Raw genomic sequence first — 22,353 nt, forward strand, 5'->3', positions numbered from 1 at the left:
TTTTTTTATCAACTATTATTCTATTATGGTTATTTATACATTTACAACTACAAAATGCATTTTTCAGTGTTTTCCTTACTAAAGTTATTTTTTTTCAATGTACTACTTAGCTTTAGTTTGAGTGTGTTTTTCATGTTGGAACGGATTATTTGGTTTTACATGTAATCACATGGGGAAAAATGATTCATCTTACGACATTTTCATGATACGATCTCAGTTTCAGAACGGATTAATTTTGTATCCTGAGGTACTACAGTAATAAGAATACAACAAAATTTTATTTAAAAATATATGAAATTTTTATTTTAACATTAAACAAAAAATTCTGAATTATTGCATCTTTTTCACAAAACCTTGAACATTTCTGGTATTTACATAGTTGTACAGGCACATCTGAAGTTAAAAAATGAGCATTATCATCATCATGAAATAATGCTATACTTTCATCTTATAGTGCAATATTGTGAAGAACTATAATATGCACTGCATTCTGCAAATTATGTAGTCCAATAGAAAGGCATGGGTAATGTCTGTCATAAACAATATTGCCTTTCAACAGGATTCCTGTCTACTTTTCATTTGCTTGGTGAAATAAAACTGCCAAATTTTTTACTTATATTGATTTAGCTAACTCTTAAGGAAAATTTATGGCCCTGAAAAGGGCCTTTTAATTTAATAACAATGTCTGAAATATGTTTGGATAACCTTAAAAGATTATGCAAACATTTCAAAAGTTAAATTCTAAAGAAATCTGCTATTAATGCATTTCTCTTTGCAAATCCAGCTGCATCCTGACTTCTGACAACAGGCACCGGAACATCTTCATTCATGGAAATATCAAATTCTGTTGGAACTGTCATATTTCCATGGGAAATTGCAATGTTATGAAGCACTGCTGTGGCAACTATGACAGCCATAGCATTTTGAAGGTTGCAACGTAAACCTACAGATAAACAGGGAAAATGTCGTTTCCATAAACCATATTGCCATTCTACTGTGTTCCGTGCTTTTATGTAGCATCTGTTATATCTTTCAAAGAAAAAATAATTAGTATTAATTTTGAAATATATATGATCATTTAAAACTATATTATGCATTAAATACATTTTAATAATATATAGGCTATTATAAAAGTAATAATTACCTTTTTTCTTGATCACCTTCTGGATTTAATATTGGTGTTAATATATATGCCTTGCATCCATATCCACTGTAACCAAGATGATATTTTGATGGAATGTCTCCTGCTTGAACACAGCACACAGATGACTATTGGCAAATATAGTGCTATCATGAGAACTACCTGACCATCTAGCTACTATATTTCTGATTTTAAGTTGGCTATCTGAAACTGTCTGAACATTAATAGAAAAATATCCTTTTCTATTTCGAAATAATTCAGCAGTTTCTCCTCCCGGTGACTGAATTGGATTGTGGGTGCAGTCAATGGCTCCATACACACATGGAAAACCATTCAAATGAAAAAAGTCTTGACTTATCTGAAAATATAAATATATACTTGATCTATTATTTTTATATTTTACTAGCAGACCCCACCATGCGTTGTTGTGACTCAAAATGTATCTATTATAAATGTATAACACTCCCCCCGTGGGGGGGAATTTTTCGAAAAATCCCTTAAGTGTACATTTTCTTGACGTACCCTATTAAAACGCAATCAAAAAAGCAAAAAACCGCATCTGAAATAGTATAATAGAAGCCAAGTTCTTCACAGCAAGTCTTAATCCTGTCCCTCTCCCCCGCGGGGGAATATCGAAAAATCCCTTTGTAGTGTATATTCTGTTGACGTACCCTATTAAAACGCAATCAAAAACACAAAAAAAAACCGCATCTAAAATAGTATAAATAGAAGCAGAGTTCTTTACGGTAAGCCTTAATCCTGTCCATCTCCCGGGGAGATTTCGACAGGTATATTATATAAAAACACGTGCGTATTCGAATGCAGCATTGTGTCAAAATTTCAAAGGAATCGGTAGGAACAAACGAACATTATATTTTTATTTATACAGATACGAGGCGTGTCCGGAAAGTAAGTACCGTTTTGTTTTACCGCCACCGCAGTGGTAGTATCGCAGTTCAGCACCTGCATACACGTGTCTCTGGTTGATTGTCAGTCCAGTGACGCCATTAGAGACAGATTGTGTTGTTTTTCCATGTGTTAGTGAGCGTTCAAAATGTTAAGACGATTGCCGATCCTGCCGACTGTGAAGTGCATTCTGTAATACGGTTTTTGAACGCAAAGAATGTTAAGCCAGTTGAAATTCATCGTCAACTTGTAGAGATTTATGGTGAAAATGTAATGAGTGATGGAATAGTGAGAAAGTGGGTTCGACAATTCAATGCTGGACGCACCAATATTCATGACGAAGCACGGAGTGGCCGTCCTTCTGTTGTCAATGATGGTTTGATTGCAAAAGTGAATGAGAAAATTCTTGAAAACAGACGGTTCCAATAAGATTGCTTTGTGATGAGTTTCCACAAATTTCAAAATTGTTTTGCATGAGATTGTCACAAATCAATGTTCAGCAGTGGCTGTCTTCACTGGCGGCATCTTTCTTTGAAGAGGGTATAGACAAGTCGGTTTCCCGATATGGCAAATGTCTGAACAATGGTGGTAACTATGTAGAAAAATAGTTTCCAACATGCTCTTTCATGTAAAAATAAATTTCGTTTTGAAAAAATATTTTTTATGTGAGTTTTTCCAAAACGGTACTTACTTTCCGGACACGCCTCGTAGATAGATGATGATCCGCTCTAGTTCATTTTCACAGAAAAGCAAACTTAGGGCATCGTACTCGTAGCGCCATCTGTTGCACATAAAAGCCTTAACCTAGATTATATATTTTAATTTATATGAATGTTTAACGGAATAATATACAGCCTATGTCCACCCTGAAGTTCCATTCTAAATATTGGTGAAAGAATTTTTGAAATCAGACGAGTAGTTTCGGAGATTACCTGTTGCAAACAAACTTACAAACATTAGTATAGATTACAGTTTATACTTTGAAAAGTAATGTATTAACTAAACGAATAAAGACTATATATAATTTAAATTAATGATTCTAATATAGAAACTTGTAAAAAAAACAAGATAAAATTATTTTATTACTATAGTAGCGAAAGATAAAGGGATATTAGGCCTACTTACTTGCTTCCTTTCAGATTCTGTTTTAGGCAACTGGATATAATCTGCTGAGATTTGAGCAATTAAAAAACTGACTCTATTAATCGCTCTACAAACAGATGATTGACTTAAATCATTTAAATCGCCTACGACCAACTGAAATGTTTCCGTGGCATAAAAACGTAGAGCCAACAACAGTTGTTCCATCGGCGACATCGCATAATTTTTCGATGATGTTGAAACTAAATGATGACCAATTCGTTTCTTACGCTCTCTTTTGGCAAACGATATCGACATAGAAAGTCGTAATCGTCCAATTGTTCAAGGTCGTTTCTTCTTGGAGAAATAATCTGCCGACTTCTTCGTTCCATACGATCTACATAATCTAGATATTTCAGATTTTCTAGCATTTCGGCTTCGTCCCCGTCGAATGTCGCCATTTTCCCCTGAAATAGATCGCTTCGCGCAGGTGTCAAACCTAGAGTTATCGTCTACTCGCCGATTTTCTAAAGTTAGAGTTAGAGTTATTGTGCTTGACTCGAGATTCGGAGTTGGTGAATGCCAATTTACCAATAACTCGAGAGTTAACCCTAACTCTAACTCGCGTTGGTGAATACGGGGGTTAGAGGCACGACATTACCCCACTTTCCCAGAATGTTGACCGAACTACTTAGAACTTTAGAAGTAGGGATTACTTTAGGAACTAGTTCAAGATTAGCATAACTAGACATAACATGAATTCTGCATTACTGAACTGAACAAGGCTCTGGATATTTGAAGTATTTCTGATCTCTAATGCAGCAATAATTTACCATTGTTTAAATACTGAGTTAAAGTATTGAAATAATTAGTTTGTTTCCGTAGAATTCGTCCATTAGTGCCATCTATTATAAATTTCGAATATTATTATTCTATTTATTAACGTTCCTTTAATTAAAATTTCAAATATTTGCTTGAGCTAGATGCTTGCTTAATATAGAAAATTTCGTATTATAGTTTAAGGAATTGATGTGTATATAATTTAAATTTTGTGACCTTTCGGGTCGGCACCTCCTTAGTGCCACCGTGTTTAACGGAGCACTGAAGCCGAGACGGCAATTACATCACACCATTGCGCGAGCGGTCCTCTACGTGGTCAGACGGATTCGTAAGGTTAACCGATGGAGAGACATGTGGAAGTGACTCAGATACACTTAACTATTAACAAGGGTTTATTTAAAAATAAATTGGATAAAGTGTTGTCGCGGAGAGAGTTCACATATGGTTCGCGTGGTGATAAATACCTTTGGTAATAGATATCCCTGTCGGGTCGTGTTGAATCGGAGAACGAGGTAATAGTTCTTATGGGCTGTTTCAGAATGTATCCAGGGGTGAAATATCCAGTCAAAATGTCCCTTTTGATTTATCCAGGCTTGATCGTGCACTAACACACACACAAAAAAGGTTATCCTATGGGCGACTATTAAATGGGCGACGACTTCTTTCCTCTCCGAGGACTAAAACGGCGACTGACTCTTTTCGGCCGTCTCTGATGATATTCACGGACGATTTCGGCCGTGCAGAGGTTAATAGTTCACGAGAAAGCATCATGTTGCCTTCGAGAAAATGTAACGGGAGACTTTCTCAGGTAGCTAAGACCAACAATTGTTGCGTAACTTGCGCAATGTTACTATTAAAGACTAGTTCTAATATAGGAATTTCTGCTATATCACAATTTAATGTAGACTAAATTATGCAATAACTAATAGGTGTACTATTATATTCATTCCAAGTACCATTACAGAAATTCTTAAAGAAATGTTTGGAGTAATGACAAATTTTGGCTGAAAATCTAATTTTGCAAAAGTTTTTACTTTATTTTAATTGCTTAAAATGTCAGAAACTATATGGACAATAACTTATCTATAACTGAACATTTTAAACTCATTAAAAAAATTTTTACATTTATTGGATTTAGGCTCTATGTTTTATAAAATAACTGAAAATGAGATTCAATTTTATCTCTTTACTTAATATTAATTCATTTTCAATGTTGTTTGTTCATAAAATTAAACGTCATTTTAAGCCATGCATTATGCTAATCTCGCTTATAATCTAAGATATTGAAGTGCAACTCATAAATACAATCCTTTTATGTCTTAAATTATGAATAATTATAATTAATTCACTTAAATAAACTTATACATAAAAAATTGTAGTAGTAACTAGATTCAAAACAATTTTTTNCCATGCATTATGCTAATCTCGCTTATAATCTAAGATATTGAAGTGCAACTCATAAATACAATCCTTTTATGTCTTAAATTATGAATAATTATAATTATTTGAAGTGCAACTCATAAATACAATCCTTTTATGTCTTAAATTATGAATAATTATAATTAATTCACTTAAATAAACTTATACATAAAAAATTGTAGTAGTAACTAGATTCAAAACAATTTTTTTTTAATTCAAACTTTATTTAAATAATTATTGTGTAATTATAACTTTGACATTAACCATATATTTACATAAATTTAATATAAATTATAATTTTTAAATAATTAGTTTCTAGATAACATGATAGGCATTTTCATATATAAAATTAAATATATCTATACTTAAGCAAGTTATCTTCTTTTGCATTATTTTACAAAAATACAATAGATATTTAGATGATAATATAATAAAATAATAATTTAGAAATGCTGCAGTAACTAATGTATCATTTTGGATTTTCTTCTGATGGCTGCGGCTGGACGGATTTTACTTCTGTTTGTGGATCGCTTGTTAAATTTTCATTTATTTGTAAAGCCTTTGCTAACTTTGTTGCTGTTGCTAGAAGCTAAAATTATAAATAATTATTACTATGTTTGAATTTTTACATAAAGTTGTACAAAAACATTTTTCTTACATTATCATTCATGTCACCTCCCGAAGATTTTTGGATTTTTGTCCAACATTGTTGAAATTCTTGCAACTGAGTAATAGCAGCTTTCTGCTCTCCGATTCCGTGTAAGAAAACAGCATAATTAAGTTGAATAATAGGGTCATTCCTAAAGAAAAAAAAACAAAAAACAAACAATTGCTAGACAAAATGAAATAAATATCAGACATTATTGAAATAGAAAAGAAGCACTATAATATTGGTATTGTTTTTTACATATATGGTATAATAAACAACAACTTTACCAAAAAACTGGAACTGTACATGTAGAGAATCACACCTAAATGCATTTTTGCATTTAGGTGTGATTCTCTATATTCAAAAAGTTTATATAAAAGATTTTTCTTTACATTATATATAATGATTTTTGAATAAATGTTAATATATATTTCATTTATATGTTAAAACTGTGAACATTTGAAAGCTGTGCTTGACATATTTGCAACTATCTGTTCTATCCAATATACTTTAGGTTTTATAGTTTTAAAATAACACTTACTGATCGAAACGAATTGCTTGTTCATAAGCTTGTTTTGCATTCCCTGGATCTTGTAAATGTTTTAGTGCAACTGAAATTAAATTTAAAATTTATATTAGAATATTAATTTTATAAAACATTTTTAACAAAATTTTTCACAAATATAATTCATCAAATCTTAAAGAATTTATTCAATAAAATTGTTTTTAAAGACAATGTAGTAATGCATCAAAACATCAAAATAATTAGGAATTTTCTCTATTTTTTAACAGCTTTTCTAACTTTTTCTATTTTATGCTTATCCAATTTCTGATAATATTTTTGACAAAATAACAATTTTTGATTGACATTTATAAATGAATTAATGTCACAGAATTTGTTTTTTATATATATACAGTAGCTCAAAAAAGGCTACGTAGCAATTATTAAAATCATCAAATATCCTCTAATATGCAAAAACAGTACGAGACGATTAGTCGGTGGTCGAGTGGCGATCTCTAATGACCATTTAATCAGCAGGGGTTGGTAAAACCTGATCTCTATGCCTGTTGGATGGTTAGGAGGGCTATTAGTGGAGTGGAGAGGTTGAGAGTAAGTCGATAGGTTCCAAGAAATGACAGGCAGTCAGGTTTATAAACATAACAAAGTTTAATCTAAAGAGCTAAATCTAGGTTACAAGGGTTACAAAATGCACAACTAAATGTTACTCATAAACGAGTCACTTTGCAAGGTGTGGTCCCATTTTCCTATAAACTAATATCAAACATGGAGAGAGAGTTTATGTGTGTGCAGTCAGAAGTAATCCAGAGAGACAAAGAAGGTGTGTTGAAATGGGACATAGAAAGTAATCTTTGGTTTGTGCAATGTTAGATTCATCCTGTTTATACGGGTGAATGTTGACATTCTCATCCCTTTAACAATAAATTGTTATACTTCCTTCGTGGAAGTATAAGTTTTCTTAAACTCCGTTTAAGAAAACTTAAACGTTTTCCTCCGTTTTCTTAAAGATCATAATATAGAATTAGGCTTAAAATTTTCGTGAAATACAGCAAAATCAAGTGTCAATCTCACAATTATGCTTCAGAACACTGTATATATTTATTATTGTAATTGTCTATATATACATCATATATATAATAAGAAATTAAAAAGTAACTAGCACTATACATAAAATAACAATATTAGCAAGATGCAGAAATTTGAAAAAAACAAATACAAGCTGTATAGAATAAACTTAACCAAATTCATGCTAATAATTTGTAGCAATTTCTTTTTGTCTAATAACTTCTAAATGTGTTTCTCCTTGATGAAACTAGTTTTGAAGTGTCTTCTTCATCTATTTTATACTATTCTTCTTGCAAGGTTGCATTTAGTGTATTTTTAGATGTAATATGGTTGCATATTAGTTGTTTTAATAAATTCCACAAATGATCTTTGGGGTGATTATAGAAGTCTACACCATTGTCTTTGAACATTATACAGTAACCATTCTCACACAATATATGAAGATAATGTCCATGTGAACAATGTGTCATTATCCTATTGGAATATGAAGTTATTCTCTAATCCCAATTTCTATCATCATTAAATAATACATACTTCCAAGTATTCTGATTTCCCTAATATTTATGCAAATTCTGAATCTTCTTTTGATTTTAAAAATCAATGGTTTCAGTCTGACAGTACATAATTAGCCCTTCTTAAAATATTGAGTATTTTTTCTGTATTAACCTTTTTATTTCCAGATGTAGCCGTTTCTGATGCTATTTACTTTCAAGTTTATTTTTACTTTCTTTATAATTTTTCATTCTTCTTGAGGTGTTAATATTTTTGTAATCCTGATCTAGACTTTGAGAGTATATTACCTGTTGCTTTAAAGTTATCAATTACCATTTTAATGCTTGAATAGGCTTTTTCAATAATGTTTCCTATCTCATGAAGTGTTTTTCCTTCATTATGAAGTATAATTATTAATTGATGCATATTTAGTGACAACTCCCATTCATATTTCAGATTATCAATATTTTCTTTACATGATATTGTGAATTTAGCAAGAACAAAAAGCAGTCACAAAATGAGCCTAATTTTTATAATGAATAACAGCTAGTAATGGATATATTTGAACTTTTAGAGATATTTTAGAGTGAGAGTTTGAGAAATAATCTACTTGTATGAAAACTTTTTTGGCATACATTTTGTAAGAGATTTGTTTTGTTTTATCATGCTTATATTCAATGCTCATCGTTTAAAAAACTTTATATATTCATAAACAATACATTAAGCATTAAATACAAAAAAAAATGGAAGTAATGAATAATATCAAGGTCTTTTGGGACATTTAAAAAGTTTTTAACTGCTGCACGTAAACTTTTTTGAGTTACTGTATACGCTTAATAGTGTGTTACAAGGATGTACCCAGCAAGGGGCAGGGAAGAGCAGCTGCCCCTCCCTAGAAGAAAAATTAAAGTGTAGTAATTGACACACAGCACAGATGGATCAATTCAGTATCAGTTTGAATAATGAATATTGTGATAGAATAGAGCCTAGAGCCATCGAGCCATCTGTCGTGAAATCTTAGAACTATTTTGCTGTTTGCTGCTATTCTTGCACTAAAAGGAACTATGAGTTGCCTCCCCTCTAGTTCAGATCCTGGGTACACCACTCGTGTGTTTTATACTTATTATATAACGCACTATTCTGTACCTAAAGTTTATCTGAAAATTAGAATGTGTCCCATAAGCCAAATGCATCCTATACTGAGAATATTTTTCCCCAAAAAATCAATGTGAAAAACCTGATGTGTCCAAAACAATGATGTGTCTTTTAAGGCATAAAATACAGTGCATATATTTTGGGACATGCTAATTCTGATACTATTAAACAACTAATAACAGTATCTGTAATTATAATACAATTCTACTGTATTACATTTCAAACTGTAAAGTTAAGTTTAATTTCATCTGCACATATTCTGAAACAAAAGAAATTCATTGTATACTTGCTAATATAATTTTATGTTTCTCCTTTTCATATATAAAATTAAATATATCTATACTTAAGCAAGTTATCTTCTTTTGCATTATTTTACAAAAATACAATAGATATTTAGATGATAATATAATAAAATAATAATTTAGAAATGCTGCAGTAACTAATGTATCATTTTGGATTTTCTTCTGATGGCTGCGGCTGGACGGATTTTACTTCTGTTTGTGGATCGCTTGTTAAATTTTCATTTATTTGTAAAGCCTTTGCTAACTTTGTTGCTGTTGCTAGAAGCTAAAATTATAAATAATTATTACTATGTTTGAATTTTTACATAAAGTTGTACAAAAACATTTTTCTTACATTATCATTCATGTCACCTCCCGAAGATTTTTGGATTTTTGTCCAACATTGTTGAAATTCTTGCAACTGAGTAATAGCAGCTTTCTGCTCTCCGATTCCGTGTAAGAAAACAGCATAATTAAGTTGAATAATAGGGTCATTCCTAAAGAAAAAAAAACAAAAAACAAACAATTGCTAGACAAAATGAAATAAATATCAGACATTATTGAAATAGAAAAGAAGCACTATAATATTGGTATTGTTTTTTACATATATGGTATAATAAACAACAACTTTACCAAAAAACTGGAACTGTACATGTAGAGAATCACACCTAAATGCATTTTTGCATTTAGGTGTGATTCTCTATATTCAAAAAGTTTATATAAAAGATTTTTCTTTACATTATATATAATGATTTTTGAATAAATGTTAATATATATTTCATTTATATGTTAAAACTGTGAACATTTGAAAGCTGTGCTTGACATATTTGCAACTATCTGTTCTATCCAATATACTTTAGGTTTTATAGTTTTAAAATAACACTTACTGATCGAAACGAATTGCTTGTTCATAAGCTTGTTTTGCATTCCCTGGATCTTGTAAATGTTTTAGTGCAACTGAAATTAAATTTAAAATTTATATTAGAATATTAATTTTATAAAACATTTTTAACAAAATTTTTCACAAATATAATTCATCAAATCTTAAAGAATTTATTCAATAAAATTGTTTTTAAAGACAATGTAGTAATGCATCAAAACATCAAAATAATTAGGAATTTTCTCTATTTTTTAACAGCTTTTCTAACTTTTTCTATTTTATGCTTATCCAATTTCTGATAATATTTTTGACAAAATAACAATTTTTGATTGACATTTATAAATGAATTAATGTCACAGAATTTGTTTTTTATATATATACAGTAGCTCAAAAAAGGCTACGTAGCAATTATTAAAATCATCAAATATCCTCTAATATGCAAAAACAGTACGAGACGATTAGTCGGTGGTCGAGTGGCGATCTCTAATGACCATTTAATCAGCAGGGGTTGGTAAAACCTGATCTCTATGCCTGTTGGATGGTTAGGAGGGCTATTAGTGGAGTGGAGAGGTTGAGAGTAAGTCGATAGGTTCCAAGAAATGACAGGCAGTCAGGTTTATAAACATAACAAAGTTTAATCTAAAGAGCTAAATCTAGGTTACAAGGGTTACAAAATGCACAACTAAATGTTACTCATAAACGAGTCACTTTGCAAGGTGTGGTCCCATTTTCCTATAAACTAATATCAAACATGGAGAGAGAGTTTATGTGTGTGCAGTCAGAAGTAATCCAGAGAGACAAAGAAGGTGTGTTGAAATGGGACATAGAAAGTAATCTTTGGTTTGTGCAATGTTAGATTCATCCTGTTTATACGGGTGAATGTTGACATTCTCATCCCTTTAACAATAAATTGTTATACTTCCTTCGTGGAAGTATAAGTTTTCTTAAACTCCGTTTAAGAAAACTTAAACGTTTTCCTCCGTTTTCTTAAAGATCATAATATAGAATTAGGCTTAAAATTTTCGTGAAATACAGCAAAATCAAGTGTCAATCTCACAATTATGNGTCACTTAGATTTTACAAATACGTGAGCCGTTCACAGCCCGGCACACGTATTTGTAAAATCTAAGTGACTCGTACAACATGGAATTCATATAAAAGAGAATTATCAACAGTGTTATAGGGGGTAGACTTATATTTAATTTATCTCAAATACTAATTTTTTACGGGAAATAATTTGAACGCATTTTGTAAGTTATTCAAAAATAATTTTAAACTGTAGACGCACTTTGTTCCAGAAATGATTTTAATTTGAACATGTAAATTATTTGTGAAAATGTGTTCAATTTTAATGTAGCCATTTTGTTCTGCATTATATGCTTGAAGATGTCTGTTATAAACAGATGAAAATGTTAGTAAATATTTCTTAATTTCAAGTGTGCTGGAATTTGTATGTTGTCTATGTTTATTCTATCGCAATATTGGAGAGTTATTGACCACTGTGTTATATTGTAAATATATAAGCATATTATATTGCAAAATATCTTATTATATCAAAAAGTTTTAGACTATAAATATATTTTGTTTTCCTAGTTAAATGTATTGGTTAGGTGAAAAAATATATATATATATTTTAACTCTCTGTCCTANGTCTCTTTTTATTGTTTTTTAATCGGAGTCAGATTCAGGAGAGGCTACTGGAACTTGCAAGGTCAACTCCTCTTGTTCCATCCTTTGTTTTTTGGCAGTTGGCTTCTTGAAAAACATGTCCAAGGTAATCTGTTTCTCTCTCTTCTTCAACACCTGTTGGAAATGACGGGCAAGAGTGTCATTGTAGAGATCACTGATCCTGTTGGCTTCAGTCTGTTTGGATAATGAGTGTTGGTAAATTCCTGAACCTCTCCCCATTTGACAAGGAGGTTTTTGTCAACTTTCACTCGTTCTGATGATTTCTTGCTTTATTAAAATTGAAATCACCTTTGTTTTTTTAGAAGCCATGATTTGCACAACACTTGAATAAATGTAAATACCCTGCACTGAGGTGATGTATGTAATAAACAAGGGAGCAAGCCAAATCCCAACGTGAACTCTGTACTTCAGATACACTAATAATACCTTCTAATAAAACTAATACATTATAAAAATAGCAGATTGTCATTGGCAACAGCAAAAGAGTGTAAACATCATTTGCACTTTGTTCACAGAAAGACAGTTGTTTGCCTCACGTAACTGCCGAACAGAAAGTCCGTTGTTTGCAGCGTCCGTTATTCGAGGTGTACGTTATATGAGGCACCGCTGTATATATAAATTACTATGGCTTAAAATAATAAAATTGTAATAAAAGTACTTTCAAGTAGTATATACTCATTATTAGGTATTAAAGAATTCTAAATAGAATACAATTATTTAAAGAATTAAACAAATTCAATCTGTTGCTATAATTATAAAAAAAAAATATATATATATATATTTTTTATATTTATTTGGTTATTCGATTTCAAATTTGAAAAAAAAAAAATCTATTCTGATTGGATGCATCTTTGAAAATTTAAAACTGTGGTATATTGTCTTCGATGTGTTAGAAAAACTGAACTTCCGTTTCCGGTTTTGAGTTGTTTTGACAATCAATAACCACTACGACTTGAAAGTAGTGTTTATATAATAATAGAAATTCCGTTTTTTTTAGTTATAAATGATTAAAACTAAATATACACTTTCAAAGTAACATCCAAAAGTCAATCGGTGTCCATTAGTCAAATTTGACTAATAAAAACAATGACTAATGTAAGGCCTGTATTAGTCAGAATTTGTATAACTTTTGAGTGGACGAAACTCTGATACTGAAATTTTGAATTCTTGACACGATGACACAAAAATACATTACGTGTTATTCGTCAAATGTTAAAGGTCACGCGATGATCTTTCACGCTCTTTATTGGTAATAAATCATATTATAATGTCACAAAGGTAGAGAATTGATTTAAATTAAACATAATTGACGAGAGAATAGATCAAATGAGATTTGCATTTTACGAAACTTTATTATGAATTATTGCATTTTCTATAGATTAGTTTAATAAATTTGTTTTTAATCAGATAATTCCATTATAATATTAGAGAAGTATATAATTGAATTATAACTAGAAGATTGTCTGAGAAAATTTGAGTCTTAAACAGTAATGAAGGAATTAATTAAACAATTTAATTTCTGACGTCGTTTCCGTTATATTCAATAGTAGTGATGTCAGAAATTATGAACCGTTTTTAAAAGAAGTGACGTCGAAAATTAACATTCCGCTTTATCCTCTTAAATGATGTATCGGTTTTGAAACAATTACCCTTGGTTTTTTTTTATCCGCCGTAAAAATTTGAATTCACGTAAGAAAAATATTGAAATTTATACATATAATAAAATTTTAATAACTTAAATTACTAATAAATGATTATTTTAGGACGAGATCTGTAGAGCCTTCAACGACTTGCAGCGTTTTCAAGAAGAGGAACATGTGTGGATCATCCCGCGACCACCCAGTGGCGATTTTCATCTGTTGGTTACGTGGGCGGAAGACTTCGCACGTCTGGTCGACAGTACTCTTCCGGAAAGCGAAGATTTAATGGAATCAACCCTTCCTTACCGAAAATGTAAATACGCCCCCGAATGTCCACTTTTGAAACGTGTGAGGCCCAAGTCGATGGAGGTTGCCACCTCTTGTCCCTCTTGTATAGCAAACACCCAGAGGACGTACAGGCGTCAACTTTCCACTCCTCTAACGCGCGATGTAGAAATTCAAACTCAATGGACGGACGTTTGCGACGGACGATGGTTAACTTCTCTTACTAACGAAGACTTTAAGAAACTCTTCAAACAATCCAGCATATATTCTTTCGACAACTATGAAGATTCTTCAAATGACTACGTTCGTGAAGATTTTAAAGTTAGTGACAATCGCGACGTATCCATTCAAGCGAAGTTAAGCGAGGAAGACATTTTCGCCTCCGAAATGAACTTCAAAAACGAAATGACGTTCGATTCCTGTGACCTGGATTTACCATTCGAAGAGGACCAAGATTCCGAATCCGAAGAGATAGAAAGATGCAAGTCTGAAGAAAATCTCGCTAGATCGGAAATTCAGACGTGTAAGGAACAATACAGTTCGTCACTTCCTAAAGAATTCACTAGGAAACCACCAATCAGAGACGTTCTTCCGAATCGCTCGGCATCATTTTCTAAAGTGGTATATGGGTGTTCCTTTCTTGACATATTTTTTCGTGACGCGATCGATTTTACCTTTCCTAAAATTGTTTTAAATGTCTTTCAGAGTCACACGGAACTTCGCGATTTCATGAAGAAGGTGGAAAGCAGCGCTTACAGGCCTCCGACTCCCGAAAATAAAGAAGTAGAAACTGAAGACGTCACGGCGATCGTAATGCGTAAAGATGCTGTCACTCAAACAACGCCTCAGCTGTCTAGAAAGTGAATAAACCGTTCATTTTTGCTTCTTTAAATTAATAAATAGGGGTTTTTTTTTAAACCGATACATTTATTTGTTAGTTCTAGTTTCACTTGGGTTACGGAATGCGACTGTAGTGATCTGGATTCCATCTCTGAGCACAGTCAATTGTCTTTCTCCTGTTCCACCACCACCACTTCCGACATTGGTGAACAGGAAACCACTTCATCGCCTTTTTCTTCGGAATCTTCGGTTCTTATCAGTAACAGGCGCAGCAGCAGCAGCAGCTTGTCTTTATCGTCGGCAACGTCGCTAAAATCCGATTTTAGCGTGCTGCCGGATGATACGCGTGAAGTGGAGGTCACGTGGCAGAAGAAGGATGCCAAAACTACATTTATNAATTAGTTCTATATATATATATATATATAACATACCATTGTTATATATATAACAATGTTCATTGTGAATAATTGTACAAATTAAAAATTATTTTAAAATAATATATAATTATAGTTTTAAAAAGCTGTATGGTAACATTATTTGACTTTCATCCAGATCCCAAATATATTGGAATTTCAGACAAACACAATTCAGAAAAATAAGTTTCTAGTGTAATATATATTAAATAACTGCATCAAAAACTAAATATAAATTCCTAACTCTTAAATATGAATGGATTGTAAATTATTATTTTACTTTTTTAACCGACGACAATGAACTATTGAATAGTTCTTGTGTTTGATATGTCCAGAATTTCAAAGCGAAAGCTAAGAATGTTGTCCAAACAGCTAAGGAAATTTAAACGCACAGTACAATAAAAAATAACAACCGCGTGTTTAAATACAGTAGAACCTCGATTATCCGGACTAATTGGGGATGAATGTAGTCCGGATAAGGAAAAATCCGGATAATCGAAACAAATACTTTGTCTTTTAATGATAATACAACACATTTTCTTTTCGATCACATATCGGTAATATTAAAAATAAATACTGTATTTAAATCGTGATCAAATTTTCAAGAAACAAACGTTCGTATTGAATTTGGACTACTACTGACCAGCGCTAACAGACTACCTATTGTTTAAAAGGCTCTCTGGTGGCGCAAGAAGACGGATTTTATAAAATAAAAAGCAGTCGAAACTGCATTTTTATGAATAAAAATTTGACAAACTATTTATCGTTTTATGACGACTAAAACTTTTTCGCGGCTTTTAAGTAATGCATAAACTTTCGAGGCGTGAGGACCTACGGACCGCGAGGCATAGGTGGTGGCCCACGTTGCCCATACGCCGCCCTTGGTCATAGAAATGATGTAATTTGAATATAAATTATTTATAAATACGTATGTCACGTTATGTTTTTATTATGACGCAAAATATATTTAAGAGTTTACGACCACTGTGCTGGATGAGACTTTGTTGAAACAAAAAAAGTTATTCATTCCATCACGTACATAACAGTATCATAATTTGCCAAGTGCAAATCAGCAAATTCGTAAAATTTTTGTTTATTTTGAACAATCCGGATAATCGAAAATCCGGATAATAGAGGTCCGGATAATGGAGNCTGTCCATTTTGTGGATTGATATTTATTGCTGCACTGAGAAAATGAAATGCTGAAGCATATTGTTGCATAGTTAAATGAACAAGTCCAAGATTATGCAAAATTTTCCAACTAAAAGGTGCTAAATAAGTTGCTCTTTTTAAACAACTGATTGCCTGTAAAACAAAATATTTATTAAACAGTTGTAAAATAAAATAATTATTTTATTGTAACTTCATTTAGTTAATTGACATTTTCAAATTAAACTGAAAAAATAATAAATAAACCTTGTTTTTATTATCCAAGTAACTGAAATATTGATCTTGAAATAGAAAAAATTTCCAATTTAATTAAAGTTTACAATCTTTAAATAAAAATTCATATATCTTATATTAATACAGGTTTATTAATCTTAAAATAAATGAAAGTATTTTATATGAAAACTGTTATTTAAAAAAAAGTTAACAAATTTATTGCTTATTAAATGAGAAAAAAATTCAGATTTTCTCATTTAATAAACTCAATTTGATTTTTTTACACAATGCAAATTAGCATTTAAAAGAAACTAAAAGTTATTAATTGCTATTAAGTAAAAATGGAAAAATAAATTTTTGATATATATAGTATAGTGACAATTATTTCTTATGCTTGCTTAATTATTAATTTCTGAAAATCATTTTATTTTTATGTATGTAAATGAAGAGAAAACTAAATCATAAAAGAACAAGTGTCTCTAAACAAAACAAAAACTAATACAAAATATTTTGTTAGTGGATGTTTTACTATTGTCTTTAATATGATACAGAACTGATAAATTTATGAATGATTTTAAATTTCAAATCAAAATGTTTTGTTAACAAGCTAAGATTTATTTGGCATTTTCCAATAAATGCAAAATTTTTTCAGAGTTATAGATTCTTAAAAGTCTTAATTAATATCAATAAAAATGAAATCAATACTGATAAAAAGTGACAGATTAAATTAACAATTTTTATATTTCATTAATATAAAACAGACTAGATATAGTATTTCAGGGATGTGTCAATGCATAAATAAAAACAACATGCAGTCAATGGATACATACAGTAAAACCTGTCTAACGTGAAACCTGAATAAAATGAAAACCTGCCTAAATGGGAAAAATTCTTCAGAACAGAGCAATTTTCTATGTTAAGAAAACCTGATCAAAACAGAAACCCACCAAACTGCAAAAAATATTCAGTAGTGTGCATTTCCAATTTACATAGATTTTATTGTATATATTGTTTAAAAAATTTCATCTTCATGTAATAAAAAAATTAACTTACTGCAACATATTTCTTTTTTCCAAAAAAACACATTCCTATATTATTCCAAAGTGCTGGACTATCAGGAACTGACATTGCAGCTATACGATATTTTGATAAGGCAACATCGTAATCTCCATGAGTTTGCATTATATTCCCAGCAGCTAAGATAGATGGAACATATTCTAAATCATATGCAAGGGCAGAACCAAGTTTTTCAAATGCTTTTTGATACATTCCACACTAAAATATAAAACAACTTAATATACAATTCAAACTAAATTAAACAAAACATTAATACACAATTATATTTTCATGTAAAATTATATTAAATACAATTTTAATTACATATACTAAATCAATAATAAAATTATTTTCATTATTATTTAGAAAGCATCACACAAAAGAAAATTTTAAAACTTTTACATGATACTGATACTAAAGTTTTATCATAACAAATATAAAATTATATTTTATATCAATGAGAAAAAACTATTATTGAAAAACTTTTTAGTTGTTATTCTCTGTAAAAAAAATATTTTTTTCAAATTAAAAAACAGAAAAATAACATTTAAAAACCTGCCTTATGGTATTTTACAATATATAGTGCCATTAAATTATTATTTGAATAAAATTTGATTAAATTATTAATAACAGTGGTGCCTTGTATAATGTACGCCTTGAATAATGGACGCTGCAAACAATGGACTTTCTGTTTGGCCGTTGCGTGACTCGAGCAACGGACTTTCCGTTCAGCAGTTACGTGAGGCAAACAGTGGTCTTTCTGTGAACAAGTGCGAATGATGTTTCCACTCTTTTGCTGTTGCCAATGACCATCTGCTATTTTTATAATATATTAGTATTATTAGAAGGTATTATTAGTGTATCTGAAGTACAGAGCTCACGTTGGGATTTGGCTTGCTCCCTTGTTTATTACATACATCACCTCAGTGCAGAGTATTTACAGTTATTCAAGTGTTGTGCAAATCATGGCTTCTAAAAAACAAAGGTGATTTCAATTGAAACAAAGCAAGACATCATCAGAAGGAGTGAAAGTTGACAAAAACTTCTTTGTCAAATGGTGAGAGGTTAATGAGTTTACCAACACTCATTATTCAAACAGAGCTGAGGCCAACAGGATCAATAATCTCTACAATGACACCCTTGCCGTCATTTCTGACAGGTGTTGAAGAAGAGAGAGAAACAGACCACCTTGGAACATGTTTTCCAAGAAGCAAGCTACCAAAAAACAAAGGATGGAACAAGAGGAGATGACCTTGCAAGTTCCAGTAGCCTCTCCTGAATCTGACTCCAATTAAAAAACAATAAAAAGAGACCTGCTGCAATGTGTAAAAAGTCTGTATCTGTATGAATGTGTGAAGAAAGTGTTTCTCCACCGCCTCCTCACATCATCTGACTACCCGGCATAATTGGTGACTGCTCCATTTTCATTTTTTTTATGATACAGTACAGTTTTTTTATGCTGTGGAACAAATTATATGTTTTAACATGTATTTCTATGGGAAAATGCATTTCGTATAACGGACTTTTCACTTAACGAACGTTCACCTGGAACGGATTAAGTACGTTATACGAGACACCACTGTATTTTGATATTGTAAACTATTATAATATCTTGCTGAAATAAAACAATAGTTATTGAATTTTCAATAATTTATTATTTTCTATTTGTAGATCTAATAATCTCTTGTTTTGTAATTCTTGGTAATCAATACAAGCACAGTAATTTGCTAAAATTTAGCATTCTTAAGTATTTTAATTTTATAATTTTTAAATATATTTATCTAATAAAATATTATTTTTTACATAAACTAATTAAAGAAATTACAGATTTCAAACAAATATTTATTAGATTATTGAATGCTTTACAAATAAATTTTTCTATTATGCTGAATGAAGTTGTCTTTGTAGGTAGTGTATGTTTGTCCTACTTGATCCTTTGTTTCCAAGCTATTCTCACAATTGTAAAGATTTATTATAACTTTTGATGAAATATATATTATAAAAGTTATTTTACAGATATTTAAGAATGTATACATATATTTATATACATTGTTAAATATCTGTCATATATGTAAACATATCTAGTAATTTTTTAAATTACAGTTTTTAAAGATATATGTAATATACAGTGAGTGATCAGTTAATGAACAAATTGGATAATGAATACTTTCGCGAAAGATTTTTATGATTGGACAACAAACACTTCACTGAACAAACACAAGAAGAAACAACGTAAAATAACGAATACCAATTGGTCTTCCTTTGTCTTCAGGCAACAATTCTAAACTTTTCGGTGTGCACAAGATGATGACATTGACGTTCAACCCAGTATATACTGATCGGATAGTATTCCCCTGAATTTTGAAACTCTCCCTTGTAATTCCAGCCTTTTATATTTCTGATAGAAACAATTCTTTTACGTTTTCTTCTGAAAATGCGGATTTATGCCGATATCTGCTATTAAAGATCTTTTGAAGAAGTGGGAGGATGTCAGAACAATGGTCTTAAAATGGCATCCAAACCAGGTTGAGGTTAATAGGCTTAGGGATCTCTACAATTACAATGCGATTAATTACTTCTGGAAAATCATGAAGAAGACAGAAAAGCAATCGACATTGGACAGATTCTTTAACCCCCACAAACGGAAAAAACATGACTAATAAAAATGCAAGACTGTGTATATATGTATTTTTATTATTACATATGAATAAACGTACTAAGAAAGTATATATTTTTTTATTTTTTGGGAGTTCCCAGAATAAATTAATCAAATTCCCATAGAAACCTATGGTAAATCAATAATCAGTTAATGAACAATTCGGATAGCGAACAAAGTCTTGGAATGGATTATGTTCGTTAACCAATCACCCACTGTACTGGATAATCATAATTAAAGTTGTCCTATTGAAAGGATTCTGTAGTTCCAACCAATAAGCTTATTGTCACTAAAATTCATGTAAATGCCATTGAAGAAAAATTTGTTCTAAAATTGTCGGCTACTGGGTAAATGGCACTGAAAAACAAAACCTCAGAAACACTATGAAAAAGCATTTATATGTTTGTATGGTGATATACTAGTACATGACGTATAGATAAATACAGAGAATGTTGTTCAATGTGTTACCATCATTTAGGTGTAAAATTTTGAAGACAATGTACAGTATCTTAAATGGCTGATCACAACTGTTCCCCAAGATTCTTTGCACGTGCAATGCAATACAATTGTTCTTTAAGTCTGCCATACATAAAAATACTCGACTGTTAGCAATGATTGAATGTATTCTTACATAAAAAATTATTTAACTTTAATTAATGAAAAAATTAAAACTTTTTAGTTGTCTTAACGGAATCCTTGTAGTGAATGCTGCTCATATTTAGTTATAGATGATTTCAAATAAAATATGATTTAAATGGAAATAAATGGCACAATGGCAAGAAAGATTGTTCTCATGTAAACTTCCTACAATATGATTTCAGGGATAATTTACATAATTCAGTTAGATAAATTAAATAAATCAGCTTTTTAATTTAAAGTTCAAACAAAGCAAAAACTAAAAATTAACTTATTATTTAGTTTTTAGTTAAATTGGTCAAATTTCATAATGAAAAAATAATAATAAGACTATAAAAACATTCCTTATATTAACTACCCTGGATGTTCTTTTCCAGGGTAAACTGACATCATCTTAGTTAGATGTCCTAATTTTATATCTAAATCTTCTGAATCTGTTGATGGCATGATAGCACCTGTAATGCTATATCAAGGCATTGGAAGAAAAGAGAATATGTTTTAAACTCATATATCATATGAATTAACAAAATTTTTTTGTTCTAGTAACAGTTAAAAATTAATTTAGAATTTTTTTAAAAATAATTACCTGCATGTATAGTAATCCTAACTGTGTATTAATATATGTATTTTCTGGAAAATGACTGGAAATAAAATTGAGGTCAAGATTTTATATATGGTTTTATTTGAATTTTCTTATGTTAAAATAAATATTTATTATCGCTTACTCTGAAGCTTTTTTATAAACATTCATTGCTGCTTTTAAATCACCAGCATTTATATGCAATTCTCCAAGAGCTGAAAATGTTTGACTGTGAGGTCTTAACTGTAATGCTTGTTGAAAACATTCTTTAGCCTAAATAATAAAATACTTGAATCATCAATACTTCTAAAAGGATTAACAATTAGCTAAAATAAAAGTGATTTTATTAATATCTTTGATTTTATCATCAATGAATATTAATTATTAAGAAATAAAAACTTTCAAAGCATCTTATAATTTAATAAATTTTTAAACATATTTGTAAATATGCTTAAAAATTACTGCAGTTAGTTGTGGTGTCATTACAAATGTCATCACAACTAACTGCATCAAATCTAAAAGAATCAAAAGTATATGGCTTGTTTGATGAATACATTACTACTGTCTGATCATGTCCTAAACATGCATGAATGAAAAAGACAAGTCTATTACGAAAATAGGATAGTTACTTCAGAAGATTAGTTAGTTTACATTAGTAAACAAATTTGCAAATGAAATTAGAACTTTATTAATAGTTATCTCATTAACAATTACTTTTTAGAATCTATACTTATTAATTTGAATAAA

At 30.4% G+C, this 22,353-nt stretch overlaps 2 protein-coding genes and 1 long non-coding RNA gene across 3 annotated transcripts in view; all 3 read right to left on the reverse strand.

Annotated features, from left to right (window-relative positions):
* Positions 1-278: 278 nt before the first annotated feature.
* Positions 279-3,737, reverse strand: LOC111622539. The gene is made up of 3 exons (XM_023364942.1): positions 3,173-3,737; positions 1,145-1,499; positions 279-1,029 (listed from the first exon to the last, which is right to left on the reverse strand). Exons 1-2 carry the CDS (start codon positions 3,443-3,445, stop codon positions 1,182-1,184), a joined length of 591 nt encoding a protein of 196 aa, XP_023220710.1. The 5' UTR covers positions 3,446-3,737; the 3' UTR covers positions 279-1,029; positions 1,145-1,181.
* A 1,999-nt stretch (positions 3,738-5,736) lies between these two features.
* On the reverse strand, positions 5,737-6,671 carry LOC111622540. Its single transcript, XR_002756287.1, has 3 exons — positions 6,577-6,671; positions 6,045-6,186; positions 5,737-5,975 (listed from the first exon to the last, which is right to left on the reverse strand). It is a non-coding gene; the product is annotated as an uncharacterized LOC111622540 (long non-coding RNA).
* Positions 6,672-9,619: 2,948 nt separating this feature from the next.
* LOC111622551 (Bardet-Biedl syndrome 4 protein-like) overlaps positions 9,620-22,353 on the reverse strand; it is a 33,497-nt gene continuing 20,763 nt past the window's right edge. The window contains exons 6-12 of the mRNA XM_023364963.1: positions 21,752-21,879; positions 21,613-21,667; positions 17,732-17,953; positions 16,450-16,600; positions 10,436-10,526; positions 9,904-10,045; positions 9,620-9,834 (exon numbers count right to left, since the gene is read on the reverse strand). Of these exons, the coding sequence (XP_023220731.1) occupies positions 9,715-9,834; positions 9,904-10,045; positions 10,436-10,526; positions 16,450-16,600; positions 17,732-17,953; positions 21,613-21,667; positions 21,752-21,879 (909 nt within the window). The 3' untranslated portion in view covers positions 9,620-9,714. The remainder of the gene's footprint in view (positions 9,835-9,903; positions 10,046-10,435; positions 10,527-16,449; positions 16,601-17,731; positions 17,954-21,612; positions 21,668-21,751; positions 21,880-22,353) is intronic.

Source organism: Centruroides sculpturatus, unplaced genomic scaffold, assembly GCF_000671375.1.
Source record: "Centruroides sculpturatus isolate CEXI.00-Female unplaced genomic scaffold, Cexi_2.0 scaffold345, whole genome shotgun sequence".
NCBI lineage: Eukaryota > Metazoa > Arthropoda > Arachnida > Scorpiones > Buthidae > Centruroides > Centruroides sculpturatus.

Excerpts from the sequence above, each read along its gene's own strand:
- LOC111622539 (XM_023364942.1), bottom strand. The coding sequence starts at position 3,445 with ATGTCGATATCGTTTGCCAAAAGAGAGCGTAAGAAACGAATTGGTCAT. Across the intron at positions 1,500-3,172 it reads CAGAATCTGAAAGGAAGCAA|ATAAGTCAAGACTTTTTTCA; the intron begins GTAAGTAGGCCT and ends TTATATTTTCAG.